The sequence below is a fragment of the Thalassophryne amazonica genome, chromosome 16 (assembly GCF_902500255.1).
Source record: "Thalassophryne amazonica chromosome 16, fThaAma1.1, whole genome shotgun sequence".
In the NCBI taxonomy this organism is placed as follows: Eukaryota; Metazoa; Chordata; class Actinopteri; order Batrachoidiformes; family Batrachoididae; genus Thalassophryne; species Thalassophryne amazonica.
In genome coordinates this window covers 25,559,333-25,574,234 of record NC_047118.1, presented here as the reverse complement: position 1 = coordinate 25,574,234, position 14,902 = coordinate 25,559,333, and the positions used below count along the sequence as shown (strand labels likewise).

General features: G+C 44.9%; 2 gene segments (V, D, J or C); both read left to right on the top strand.

The window, feature by feature from the left end:
* LOC117528569 overlaps window positions 1–14,902 on the top strand; it is a 200,431-nt gene that overhangs the window by 141,611 nt on the left and 43,918 nt on the right.
* LOC117528570 lies at window positions 7,849–8,506 on the top strand. The segment is given in 2 exon segments: window positions 7,849–7,952; window positions 8,048–8,506. Coding segments are annotated over 2 exon segments (381 nt in total).

Sequence of the window (14,902 nt, the reverse complement as noted above, 5' to 3'; positions counted from 1 at the left end):
CAAATGTATGTCATATCTACATACAAATATAGTGCAGAAAATGACTCGGGGGCAGCAGAAGATTAGAAATATGATGATAAGAAGGACAGTTTGACAATAACCTGAAACACATTAAACACACACTGAAAGAAACACAAGAAGCCACATCTGTTTTTTATAGAATGATGGTTGTATCTCTCTCTCTCTCTCTCTATTTCTCTCTCTCTCGCACACGCACACACACACACACACACACACACACACACACACACACACACACACACACACACAATAGACTTAAAACATTTAAATCTGACATGTATACAATAAGTTAATATTTAGTGGAATAGAAGAAGCTGATTGTCTTCACTGGTGTCTCGTGTGGACAGTTTTCTCCCTGATACACAGAAAGATGAAGAACAGTGCAGAAATATTTCAAGGCCAATATATCACTGTCATTACAAATTACAAATAATTACAAATAATTCATATGAAGTTTTCATGTGTTAGTTGTGACTGAAATGTGTGTGAAATCCTCTTTATTTCTTCATGATTTTCATGATTGTCAAACTGACTTTTGGTCATTTAGCATTTTAATTTTTATTGTGCATTCTGACTGACATATTTTGTTTTGCTGTTTGAAAAAACAAATATGACTTTCTGTCTAATCTGTAGTAAAAAAAAAAGGATGAGCCAAAAATACAACACTTTACTGTTGTGAAAAACGCACAACGAGAATACAGACAAATGCAGAATTTGGATCAAAATCAAACTGTACAAGGTGATGTGTGGGTAGCTCGAGGATAGAAGACGTCTGTCCCGAGAAGAACCGGATCCCACACGATTTCCACTGCCACCGAACCCGAAGGATACTGGAGCCGCCAAGTCCCGAGTCCCCAGGTGGTCACCGTCTCCGACTGTCAGATCTGGTACTGCTGGCAGAAGAACAGATGTGATGAGTGTGTGACAATACACTCAGTAAACAGTCAGCAATCTAATATTCATGGTGGGAAACAACACCTTCACCTTTAACACAGAACACAGGTAAGCACAGCCAAAGAGCTACTTAGCGTTTTGACGTGAGGGTGAAGAACGTCACTTTCACGGAACCACAAAACGCTGCACCCAGCAGACAGCAGCTATAGCAACTCCTGCAAACACTCAGAAAGGAATTATGTGTGTAACGGCACAGTCAAAACGGCTGAGAATTTACCATAGAGGTAGACGATATCTCGGCGACGAGGTGGAGATGTCGTCTGGCTTTTGTGTGCGTGGTTAAAGACCTGGTGATTGGTGACAGCTGTCATAGTTGATGAGTGACAGCTGTCACCCCGGCTGTTCCTGTGAGGTGGCAGCGCCCTCTCGTGCCTGAAGCCCGCACTTCAGGCAGGGCACCCTTTGGTAGTGGGCCAGCAGTACCTCCTCTTCAGCGGCCCACACAACAGGACCCCCCCCTCCCGGCGCCCGACCCGGCTTATCGGGATGGCGATGGTATAAATCGGCCAGGAGGGCCGGATCCAGGATGAAGCTCCTCTTCACCCAGGAGTGTTCTTCGGGTCCATAACCCTCCCAGTCCACCAAGTACTGGAACCCCCGGCCCTTCCGGCAGACGTCCAGCAGCCGACGCACAGTCCAAGCTGGCTCCCCGTCAATGATCCGGGCAGGATGCGGCGCCGGTCCGGGAGCACAGAGGGGTGAGGTGTGATAGGGTTTCAACCTGGAGACATGGAAAACTGGGTGGATCCGCAGTGAAGCTACAGCTCCCAGCTTCACTGGGGCAGGACTGATGACCTTGAGGATCTTAAATGGTCCAATGTATCTGTCTTTCAGTTTCGGGGAGTCCACTTGTAGCGGGACGTCCTTTGTGGAAAGCCATACCTCCTGCCCGGGCTGGTATGCAGGGGCCGGGGAACGCTGGCGATCTGCATGGGCTTTGGCCCTCATCCGGGCTTTCAACAAGGCAGAACGGGCGGTGCGCCACACCCGACGGCACCTCAGCAGGTGGGCCTGGACCGAGGGCACACCGAACTCTCCCTACACAATGGGAAACAATGGGGGCTGGTACCCCAGACACACCTCAAATGGGGAGAGGCCGGTGGCAGAGGACACCTGGCTGTTATGCGCATACTCAATCCAGGCCAGATGTTCACTCCAGGCCGTCGGGTGTGCAGATGTCACACAGCGCAGCGCTTGCTCCAGTTCTTGGTTGGCCCGTTCTGCCTGTCCGTTGGTCTGCGGGTGATACCCGGACGAGAGGCTCACGATCTGAGACAATGTCTGTTGGTATCCCATGCAGACACACGATGTGGTGGACCAGGAGGTCTGCTGTCTCCTGGGCCGTAGGGAGCTTCGGGAGGGCCACGAAGTGGGCCGCCTTGGAGAATCGGTCCACTATCGTGAGGATGGTAGTCATGTCCCGGGACGGCGGGAGGTCCGTGACGAAGTCCAGGCCGATGTGGGACCAGGGGAAATGAGGCACAGGTAACGGTTGGAGGAGTCCCTGTGCCCGTTGGTGGTCAGCTTTTCCCCTGGCGCAGGTGGTGCAGGCCTGGACATAGTCCCGGACATCGGCTTCCATGGACGCCCACCAGAAGCGCTGCCGGACCACTGCCACAGTCCTTCGCACCCCCGGATGGCAGGAGAGTTTGGAACCATGACAGAAGTCCAGGACGACAGCTCTGGCCTCTGGTGGGACGTAGAGGCGGTTCTTTGGTCCTTTACCTGGGTCCGGGTTCCATGCCAGGGCCTCCCGGATGGTCTTCTCCACGTCCCAGGTGAGGGTGGCCACAATAGTGGACTCAGGTAGAATAGATTCCGGCGGATCCAACAGCTCGGTTTTGACTTCGACTTCATGAACCCGGGACAGAGCATCTGATCTTTGGTTCTTGGTCCCGGGGCGGTAGGTGATCCGGAAGTCAAAACGCCCAAAGAACAATGACCAGCGGGCTTGCCTGGGGTTCAGCCGCTTGGCGGTCCTGATATACTCCAGGTTCCGTTGGTCCGTGAAAACCGTAAATGGTACAGTGGCTCCCTCTAACAGATGTATCCACTCCTCAAGAGCCTCCTTCACCGCGAGGAGCTCCCGATTGACCACGTCATAGTTCCGTTCAGCTGGGGTCAACCTGCGTGAGAAACAGGCACAAGGATGGAGAATCTGATCGGACTCCCCGCTCTGGGACAGCACGGCTCCTATCCCTGAGTCCGAGGCATCCACTTCTACCACAAACTGGCGGCTAGGATTGGGCTGCACCAGAACTGGTGCAGTCGAAAACCGGCGTTTCAACTCCCTAAATGCGGCCTCGCACCGATCCGACCAAGTAAATGGTACTTTGGAGGAGGTCAGAGCTGTCAGGGGGCTAACTACCTGACTGTAGCCCTTTATGAACCTCCTGTAGAAATTCGCAAAGCCGAGGAACTGTTGCAGCTTCCTACGGCTTGTCGGTTGGGGCCAGTCTCTCACCGCCGCAACCTTGGCCGGATCAGGGGCGATGGAGTTGGAGGAGATTATGAACCCCAGGAAGGACAAAGAAGTGCAGTGGAACTCACACTTCTCGCCCTTCACAAACAGCCAGTTCTCCAACAACCGCTGCAGGACCTGACGTACATGCTGGACATGGGTCTCAGGATCCAGGGAAAAAATGAGAATATCGTCTAGGTATACGAAGACGAATCGGTGCAGGAAGTCCCGCAAGAAGTCATTTACCAAAGCCTGAAACGTCGTGGGGGCATTGGTGAGGCCAAACAGCATGACCAGGTACTCAAAGTGACCTAATGGGGTGTTGAATGCCGTCTTCCTCTCGTCTCTCTTCCGGATCCGAACCAGGTGGTACACGTTCCTAAGATCGAGTTTTGTGAATATTTGGGCTCCATGCAGAGGCGTGAACACCGAATCTAACAGGGGTAGAGGGTACCGGTTGCGGACCGTGATCTCGTTCAGTCCCCTGTAGTCAATGCATGGATGGAGGCCGCCGTCTTTCTTGCCCACAAAAAAGAAACCTGCACCCATTGGGGAGGTGGAGTTCCGGATCAACCCGGCAGCTAACGAGTCCCGGATGTAGGTCTCCATTGATTCGCGCTCAGGACGTGAGAGGTTGTACAGCCTGCTGGACGGATACTCAGTGCCCGGGATCAAATCAATGGCGCAATCGTACGGACAGTGTGGGGGAAGAGTGAGTGCCAGATCTTTGCTGAAGACGTCAGCGAGATCGTGGTACTCCTCAGGCACCGCCACAAGATTGGGGGGGACTTTAACCTCCTCATTAGCGGTCAAACCGGGCGGAACCGAGGATCCTAGACATTCCCGGTGACAGGTTTCGCTCCACTGAGCCACAACCCCAGACGGACGGCCAATCAATCCGGGGGTTGTGTTTGATCATCCAAGGGAAGCCCAAAATCACGCGGGAGGTAGAAGGAGTCACATAAAACTCGATCTCCTCCCGATGATTCCCAGACACTACCAAAGTTACTGGCAGTGTCTTGTGTGTGATTAAAGGGAGAAGGGTGCCATCTAGTGCCCGCACCTTCAATGGCGAAGGAAGCGCCACCAGAGGGAGCCCTACCTCCCTTGCCCATCTGCTGTCCAGCAGATTCCCTTCTGACCCTGTGTCCACCAGTGCGGGGCCTGAAGGGTTAGATCCCCACTCAGGATCGTAACTGGGAGTCGTGCAGAAAGACGGGTTTGTCCCACGTGTATTTCTTGGCCCACCCTTAGCCCAGTTTCTAAGAGCGGGCATTGGTGTTTAACCGTTTGGGGCATTCTCTCTGCTGATGCTCGTTTGAGCCGCAGATAAAGCACTCTCCGTGGACCAGTCTCCTTTGTCTGTTAGTGGCTCTGACTTTAGCCCTGCAAGTGTCCATAGCATCGTCAGCAGGGGGAGCTGTCGCCAAACGGAGCGCTGAGGCAGTGGAGCGTGGGGAGGGCGGTACCTTTTCGGATCCAGAAGGGAGAGGGACGGCGCGTACCTGACCACACCCTTTGTCTCGCTCCCGACGGCGTTCCTCTAACCGATTGTCTAATCGTATGACCAGATCAATAAGCCCATCTAAATCCCGCGGCTCATCCTTAGCCACCAGATGCTCCTTCAGGACTGACAACAGTCCATTTACGAAGGCGGCGCGGAGTGCAGCGGTATTCCAGCCGGACCTCGCAGCCGCGATGCGGAAGTCGACCGCATACTCTGCTGCACTCCGACGCCCCTGTCTCATTGACAGCAGCGCTGTTGAAGCAGTCTCGCCTCTGTTTGGGCGATCAAATACTGTTCTGAACTCCCTCACAAACCCAGTATAAGAGGTAAGGAGCCTTGAATTCTGCTCCCAGAGCGCCGTAGCCCAGGCGCGTGCCTCACCTCGAAGCAGATTAATCACATAAGCCACCCTACTGGCGTCGGACGCGTACATCACGGGACGCTGTGAAAAGACGAGCGAACACTGCATTAAAAAGTCTGCGCACGTCTCCACACAACCTCCGTACGGCTCTGGGGGACTTATGTATGCTTCAGGGGATGGTGGGGGGGTTCGTTGAATGACTAGTGGAATGTCTATATTCGGCACCAGGTCAGCAGGAGGAGCTGCAGCAGCGCCCTGAGCGCGCGCTTCCACCTGCGCGGTGAGAGCCTCCATCCGGCGATTGAGGATGACGTTCTGCTCGGTCATTAGATCCAACCGAGCAGTAAAGGCGGTGAGGATTTGCTGCAACTCACCTAACACGCCTCCTGCAGACGCCCGTGCACCTTGCTCTTCCATTGGCTGTTCAACAGATGGTTGATGCCCCTCGGGATCCATGACGATGGCCGAGATATCCTGTTGGGAAAGTGTAGTGACACGGACCCACAACAGGGGGCGTAAATGAGCGGACAATAGATGAGCCAAACATACGACACTTTACTGTTGTGAAAAACGCACAACGAGAATACAGACAAATGCAGAATTTGGATCACAATCAAACTGTACAAGGTGATGTGTGGGTAGGCTCGAGGATAGAAGACGTCTGTCCCAAGAAGAACCGGATCCCACACGATTTCCACTGCTACCGAACCCGAAGGATATTGGAGCCGCCAAGTCCCGAGTCCCCAGGTGGTCCCCGTCTCCGACTGTCGGATCTGGTACTGCTGGCAGAAGAACAGATGTGATGAGTGTGTGACAATACACTCAGTAAACAGTGAGCAATTCATTATTCCAGGTGGGAAACAACACCTCCACCTTTAACACAGAACACAGGTAAGCAGAGCCAAAGAGCTACTTAGCGTTTTGGCGTGAGGGTGAAGAACGTCACTTTCACGGAACCACAAAACGCTGCATCCAGCAGACAGCAGCTACAGCAACTCCTGCAAACACTCAAAAAGGAATCACGTGTGTAACGGCACAGTCAAAACGGCTGAGAATTTACCATAGAGGTAGACGATATCTTGGCGACGAGGTGGAGATGTCGTCCGGCTTTTGTGTGCGTGGTTGAAGACCTGGTGATTGGTGACAGCTGTCATAGTTGATGAGTGACAGCTGTCACCCCGGCTGTTCCTGTGAGGCGGCAGCGCCCTCTCGTGCCTGAAGCCCGCACTTCAGGCAGGGCGCCCTTTGGTAGTGGGCCAGCAGTACCTCCTCTTCAGCGGCCCACACAACAATATACATGTATTTACAAAGGAGCCAGTAGGTGTATATAATAGTATATACTATACTATAATATATAATATAATTATATAATAATATAATATATAATGTATAAATAGAAACTATACACAATTAATTTAAATAATGTTTATTACGTCCGAGAATGTAATAAAATCACTGGTGTTTATTTATTTATTTGTCTGTCTCGCCCGTGGAAGACTCCATTAAATTTTGGAGGTGATCCTGAGCGGGATCCGGATTCTGGATCAGGATTTCACTTTATATAGGCTTTGAATGATTACGTCAAAACTACTTCAAGGATTCTCACTAAATTTGCACCACAGATAGATACTAGGGAACGGAAGAGTCCACTGAATTTTGGAGGGAGGGGATCCGAATGCAGACTGATGGATGTCAGAAATCTCGGATTGCTCTTGTTCTCCTTGTTGTTGTCAAGGTTGCTTGATGTGTGTCATGTGCCTCTGGTCCCCCCCCCCCCCCCCGTATGTATCAGGTCTTTACTGCAAACCAAATCTACCTCTAGGTGCCAATAAAGCAACTTGAACTTGTTAATTTCTGTAGTTCAAAGCCACATCTGTTCATTTGCAGTTGCATCTGGAACAGCAACTGGTTTTATACTTTTTCCAAATCAACATGGAGATCTGCACCATTTCCCAATTCAGTGGAGTTTAATTTTGTTATACAGCACTGAATCACAACATATGTCACCTCAAAGCAAGACACAAAGGCAAGGATTAAGCCTTCCCCACCCTATGAGCAAGTACAGAAACTAAAAGCAGCCTGGACTCAGTGAAGGTCATTGTCTGCTGTGAACATATGACCAAAAATGGGACAGATGTTATATGATGCTCACAAGAATAATGGAAAAAAAAAAAATCAAGAATAAGGACACAGGACAGTGTTTCCCATACATGGACCCAAAATACTGCATATTTACTTGTCAAATAACTCAGGAACCAGAACCTCGTAAAACTGATAAATGTTTCAACATTCAAATGTTCTAAATTTGTGTTTTGAATAAGTCTTACTCATAATGCATTTATGATGTTATTAGGAATATCCACATCATTATGGTTGGCTATTGTCAGAAAAATCACGTGTCCAAAGAGTATCAGTTAAAGGAATATCTGTGTTGCATGTTTCTTTTTTTTAAACCTGCAGGGGGCGGTCTATGCAAACTCTTCCCTTATAAACACAGCTTCAGGAACTCTCACCTCATTTACGGCACAAGAACCCGTAAAGTCTTAGAAATCTTAGAAACACAGATCAGAAATCACAAAATTTTACCTTTGATTAGAAAACAGAAAACATGATTGTCTGGCAGTTCTTCTTTCTCGTTTCTATTTACGGTAAAGACATCACCTGTGTAGTTATTCAGTAATAAAACCCCTTGTTTAGTTGTTATACAGTTTGTGGATGATGATGATTGTGTTTTTGCTTGCAGGAGTTTCAGCTGAGATCAAACTGGAACAGTCGTCCTCTGAGGTAAAGAGACCTGGAGAGACAGTGAAGATGTCATGTACCATATCTGGTTACAGCATGACGAGCTACAACATTCACTGGATACGACAGAGGACAGGTGGACCTCTGGAGTGGATTGGACGGATGAACACAGGCAACAACTCTCCTCGCTACGCCGGCTCCTTTCAGAGCCGCTTTACCATGACTGAAGATGTGCCGAGAAGCACTCAGTACCTGGAGGTCACGACCCTGACAGCACAAGATTCTGCTGTTTATTTCTGTGCTCGAAGCACAGTGACTGAAGACAGTGAGACAGCTGTCTGAAAACCTCCACACAGTCATCTCTCTGACATCTGTATCAGGGAGACAAATAACACAGATGTCAGATGTCACTGCTGCTGTTTTCCTGAAAAACATAAGAACAGTCCATGTACTTGAGTATGTTTTTGAAAGTAATATTTCTATGTTTTTCTTTAATGTCAAAATTTGCTTTATGATGTCTCCACCAAAGTCTTTGTTCCTTAAATTGTCAGTTTCAGATTTTCTGTCTTTAAAAAGAGATCAGTTATTAGTGTCATGCACAGTGATGCATTGTCTTCAGTTCTTTGTGTTCATCTGTCTGTCTGTCTGTCTGTCAAAATAAAGAGTTTTTGTCATACTTGGACCACACATAGTTGAATAACTGAGGTGAGGCAAAGATGAAGTGATTTCATTTTGAGGATAAAAACCAGTCAAAGTGAAAGTCACAGGTCAAGGACAAGATTTTAGTGTCATGCTTAAAGAAAAGGGATATCGAGAATGGAAATGTGATGGAATTTGTAAAAGATACAACTGTGATCACTCCTAAACACTAACATGAAGTCACATAGCATCTTTTAGACCTTGAATGACCTTAAAGGTCAAACTGAAGGTCATAGTTCTGAAACAGTTTGAACACAATATGGATAAACATGGTCTAAGGGTTCTGTGTTGGTCAAGAGTATAGAAAAAAATAATAGAAGTATAGAAAAAAAAAACGCATTGTTCAGGTTTCAAAAGAATGAAGCAGAAAACACACACACACAAAACATTAGCCACAAAACCTGAAAGATTTTTCAAAAATTCATTTGAAAAGTACTGCATCAGCACAAATCTTAGAGTATTTTCAATGTTGGTTGATGCTGAAAGTCTCCATGCAACAATAAGTAAAATTGTTTTTTTTTTTTTAACAAATTAAACAAGACCTATTTTACATATTTTACTGTAATAAGAAACATTAATTCAGTATCACCATGTAATCAGAGTCCTATCCAGTTCAATCCTACATGAGAGGAGGAGTCAATGCAAAACTAAACTGTTCTGAGCCTTTATTTATGTGACTGCAGACAGAACAGTGGACACACAGTTTGACATGATGGACTACAGGACAGGACTGCTGCTTCTAACTGTCTGCTGGACAGGTCAACATTTTCACTTGATCTGAATATTTGTTCACATTTATACACTTTGTGCATGTTGAAGATTTTTATTCTTTATTATATCTTGACAGGTGTTGATGGTCAGACTCTGACACAGTCTGAAGCAGTGGTTAAAAATCCTGGACAATCTCACAAACTGACCTGTACAGTGTCTGGATTCTCACTCAGTAGCTATGCCACGAGCTGGATCAGACAGGCTCCTGGAAAAGGACTGGAGTGGATCGCTGCTATCAGCAGCGGTGGCACCAGTTATTATCCTCAGTCAGTCCAGAACCAGTTCATCATCTCCAAAGACAACAACAGACAGCAGCTGTATCTGCAGATGAACAGCCTGAAAACAGAAGATTCTGCAGTTTATTACTGTGCCAGAGAGACACAGTGACTGGAGTTTGTTGAGCAGCTGCACAAAAACACAGAGAGAAACTTTACTGCACCAACAAACCACAACTATCACACCTAATTAATTCCTCAACTTTATGTATTACACAAAATATGACCTAATTCTTAAAGTAAAATAATTTTTCAGAACATATATATCAGGGGTGGCCAAGTTCGGTCCTCGAGAGCCACATTCCTGACACTCTTAGTTGTCTCCCTGCTCCAACACACCTGAATCCAATGAAAGCTTTCATTGGATTCAGGTGTGTTGGAGACAACTAAGAGTGTCAGGAATGTGGCTCTCGAGGACTGAACTTGGATTCAGGTGTGTTGGAGCAGGGAGACAACTAAGAGTGTCAGGAATGTGGCTCTCGAGGACCGAACTTGGCCACCCCGATATATATTTTCAACAAAAATTCCAAGACAAAAGATCAAATTTCAACAAAATATACATGAGTTAAAAATATCTTTCCAGAGCTTCACTGTTGATGTTCATGAAGCTTTTGGAAAATTATTTATAAAATTCTGGTGTCCGATTGGAGCCCATAGGGCTTTTTTTTTAATTATTTTTATGTGCTTTTATGACTTTTACCCAGTTTACAGTAACAAACTTGGTGGATGATGTCATATTTCTGTGTGGTGCCTTCAACTCTTTCATCCATTTCTTTGTGTTGATCCTCAGAATCAGTTGGACATGTTGGACCAGACTTTGTGCATCCTGTGTGTTAAGTTTGGCCTTCTTCATCAAAGATGGAAAGACTATATGGTTCTTCCTTCATGATACTTGTTCCTTTTCTTTTAGATATGGTTGCTAAGGAGGATTATGACTTCTGGAGAATCATAAATTTTCGTCAGACACCTGGACTTAATTCCTGCTCCTGTGATGCAGGTGGTCTGCATGAGACAATCACTGCTGACTACCGTGTGACTCAAGTCAGGAGTGTTTTTTGTTTTGTAATTTATGTCTATATCATGGCCCAAGCAGAGGGTCACTCCTTTGAGTCTGGTCTGCTTGAGGTTTCTTCCTCAGAGGGAGTTTATCTTACCACTGTCGCCTGTGTGCTTGCGCTGGGGGTTGGTAAGGTTCGACCTTACTTGTGTGAAGCCCCTTGAGGCAACTTTGTTGTGATTTGGTGCAATATAAATGAAAATAAATTGAAATGAAATTGAAATTGAGAGTGTATAAAAGATTGTCCACTACCAACTCTGCCGCCTCGCATTCCAACATCAGTGTTCCTGTATCAGCACAGCCACTGTCGCTTTGTGCCTCTCCTCATCTTCTATCACCTGTTTGTGGATGCCCAACACCCTCAGACATTGCGGCCGTATGGTGACAGCCATTGGTGCCGTCAGGTGCAATGCTGTGTGCAATGCTATGCATACATTTTATTATGGTTTTATTTGTGAAAATCATTCTGTATTACAACAATAGAAACAGGTTGTGTGGACATGATGCATCGTTGTCCAGGATGCTGAAAGAGTGATAGAGCCCACTTTGGGTCTGTGCTGTATTATAGTGTAGCGCTCCAGCGCTCAACACTACAAAGGTCACGTCTGATCACATCTCCTCTCTTAAAAAAAACAACAACACACAAAACATATGCATCAGATTATTTTGGTAATCTGGTGTGTCCTATTGAATGTCACAGGTCACACATAGCGGTGGACAGTGAGATGTACTTTTGTCTTGCGGGACGTACAAATAGCAGATGTACAGTACGTTGGATACACAGCACCCATTCCATAACCACACGTATTACTGTCATCGTGTCACTCCTACTAGCAATGCTCCTGACATGGGGCAGGAGTACAAAAGCAGTATGTGCTGTATGCAGTCTTGATCTTTCGTTGAACCTGTAGAATTTGCACTTGCATGTCAAAAAAAATGGCAATGAACACATGCACATCTCATGCATGGTGTTGCCATGTTATCCCCACAGGCTGCCCGTAGCAGCACATACGACGGGTTGTGAGTAAGGCTTTAGATGTGATGATTCCACATGCAGAGTTTTCATTCCTGCTCATGTTGGCTCGAGCTGCCACAGAGGATGCAGTAAAGATCCTCTTTGGGATTAGACACAAGTTTTACCTCAGATGTCCTTCACTCAAGGAAAAAAACAAAAAAGAAACTTGGAAAGATTTAAAAAAAAAAACACAAATGTCTTGCACCTTGCCAGTGTCACAACACGTCCTTCTTGCTGTGTGGTTACAGTGTGAATCACTAAACCATGGAGCTGCCCAAAGGCTGATATATTATTTACATTAAGATGTCACTGACAATAACAAATTATTTTTATGTCTTTGTTGTGATAAAGAACGTTTCTGAATGTATCATGTTGTACATTTTGATTTAGCTGATTGTTGGGATGTGTGTGTGTGTGTGTGTTTCACTAAAACATGCTTCTTGTTTTTACCATTTGAAGAAAATAAAGCAAATTTTCAAATACACAGTCATATAAAAAGTCATTGTCTGAAAATGCTCCAACGTCAGAAAAAAAAATCACTTTGAGAAAATTCACATTAATTCATAATCAAATTTATTTGGTTGTGTCACAGTTCTCGACTATTATGTTCCAGTTTTCACAAACAAAAGAGTTACAGTTCAACAAGTCATCTTTGAGGAGGAATCAATGTAAATCATTAGCGTATTTTTTGAACAAAACAAAGTGCATTTTTTGTCAAATATGATGTAATATTAAAACAATCATCCTGTGAAAATACTCTAATTTCAGCCTAATTTAAAATTCACATGAAAAATATGAACAATAAATTCAAATTCAAATTTATTTTGTTCCACTGACGGCTCTTAACTCTACCATATTCTACATTTAACAAATAAAAGAGCAAAAAAGTTCATTAAGTCTTCTTTGATGGTGAGGAGGAGTCAATGCAAAACTTCTACATCTACAAATGTGAGAGCAGAGACGATGACAGAGGACAGTGGACACACAGTTTGACATGATGGACTACAGGACAGGACTGTTGCTTCTAACTATCTGCTGGACAGGTTTACACCTTCACTGGATCTGAATATTTATTCACATTTATTCACTTTGTGCATGTTGACATTTTTTTTTTAATTCTTTATTTTCTGTTGACAGTTGTTGATGGTCAGACTCTGACACAGTCTGAAGCAGTGGTTAAAAATCCTGGACAATCTCACAAACTGACCTGTACAGTTTCTGGAACCTCTCTCACCTACATGGCCTGGATCAGACAGGCTCCTGGAAAAGGACTGGAGTGGATCGCTTATATCAGTGGTGGCAGCACTTATTATCCTCAGTCAGTCCAGAACCGGTTCATCATCTCCAGAGACGACAGCAGACAGCAGCTGTATCTGCAGATGAACAGCCTGAAAACTGAAGATTCTGCTGTTTATTATTGTGCCAGATACACACAGTAACTGGAGTTTGTTGAGCAGCTGCACAAAAACACACAGAGTGAAACTTTACTGCACCAACAAACTACAAACTCTCACATAATCAATGTCTCAGCTTTATTTAGTACAAAAATATTACATTATTGTTCAGTGAAAACATGTTTTTTCAAATCATGTGGTTATTCAACCAAAATTCCAAGAGAAAAAAATAAAATTTCTACATGAATTTTAAAAATATGTTCCTAATTCAATCTCAGCGATTCACCATTTTGTTTATGAAGCATTTGGAATTTTTTGTACATTTTCTTCCAGTGTCCATTCAGACTCCAGTGTTAGTTTTTATCCACTTTTGTAACTATAATTCACTTTTGTCAAAATTATTTTGTTGACTGGAATGATGTGAAAATATTTTTTATCTTTCTTCAGGGAACAGTTGCAGACAAAATGTGTCAGTTGTTGGGAAAAAAAAACCTACAAAAACAACCTTTACTCAAAACATAGAAAATCTCAGGTTTCCCCTCATGAGTCCGTGAGCAGTGCAAATAGAATACACAGACAACAATAATATGAATTCAAGTTAATCCTACCAGGTTTATTAAAACAGCAGAGCAGATCAGTCGTCAAAACTCATTCATCTTTGCGCAAAAATGGGTTCAGAATGCATACACATCTTTAATAATGCCACAAAACTGATACCCACAGCATGTGCAGCAAAAAGAACACTCTTCTTTACCAAAATAGAGTTTTTTAATCTTGCAGTTTGGAAATCTGTCCGGGCGGGGCGCCCCGTCTCGCACATCCTCAGTCTAAGCACAAAACATGTAACTCCATGGAATAAAGCAGGCATTTTTGTTAATCCTTAATCGTCCAACGTTGTGCAGTTTTCTTGTTTTCAGCTCCGTATGAGAACAGGTCCATGTGTTCAGTTCAGTGGCGTTATTGTGTCTCTACAGACACTTTCAAGGTTGCCTCCTCGATAACAAATAACCCAGTCATTGTTCTCTCCTGTGGAAGCAAAGTTCTTTCACAGTCAAAGTATGAAATCACTCACATTTTACAGAATGCAGAAGCAGCAATTAATTTTGAACAACACAGTCATTCAACTGTTCATTATTGATCAGCATAGTTCAAACATAAATGTACAAACCATTTGATTATAAACAGAGGCAACAACAATATTATTTGCAGTACACATCTTGACCTCATGACTTTTGAAGATATCATGAAACTTCATGTCAGGCATTAGTCATGACTTTATTAAAAATGGTCAATAACTGACATGTTTTAAAACCAACATGTTACACCCGACTTAAGCATATGTTATTTATGAAAACCTTAAACCAAAACACTTTACTGATTTGAGAGTCAACAAACCTGTCAGCAGTTCAACATGTTCAATACAATTCATCATAAGCACATATTTCAAATCAAATCAAATCAGTTTTATTTATATAGTGCCAAATCACAACAAACAGTTGCCCCAAGGCGCTTTATATTGTAAGGCAAGGCCATACAATAATTACGGAAAAACCCCAACGGTCAAAACGACCCCCTGTGAGCAAGCACTTGGCAACAGTGGGAAGGAAAAACTCCCTTTTAACAGGAAGAAACCTCCAGCAGAACC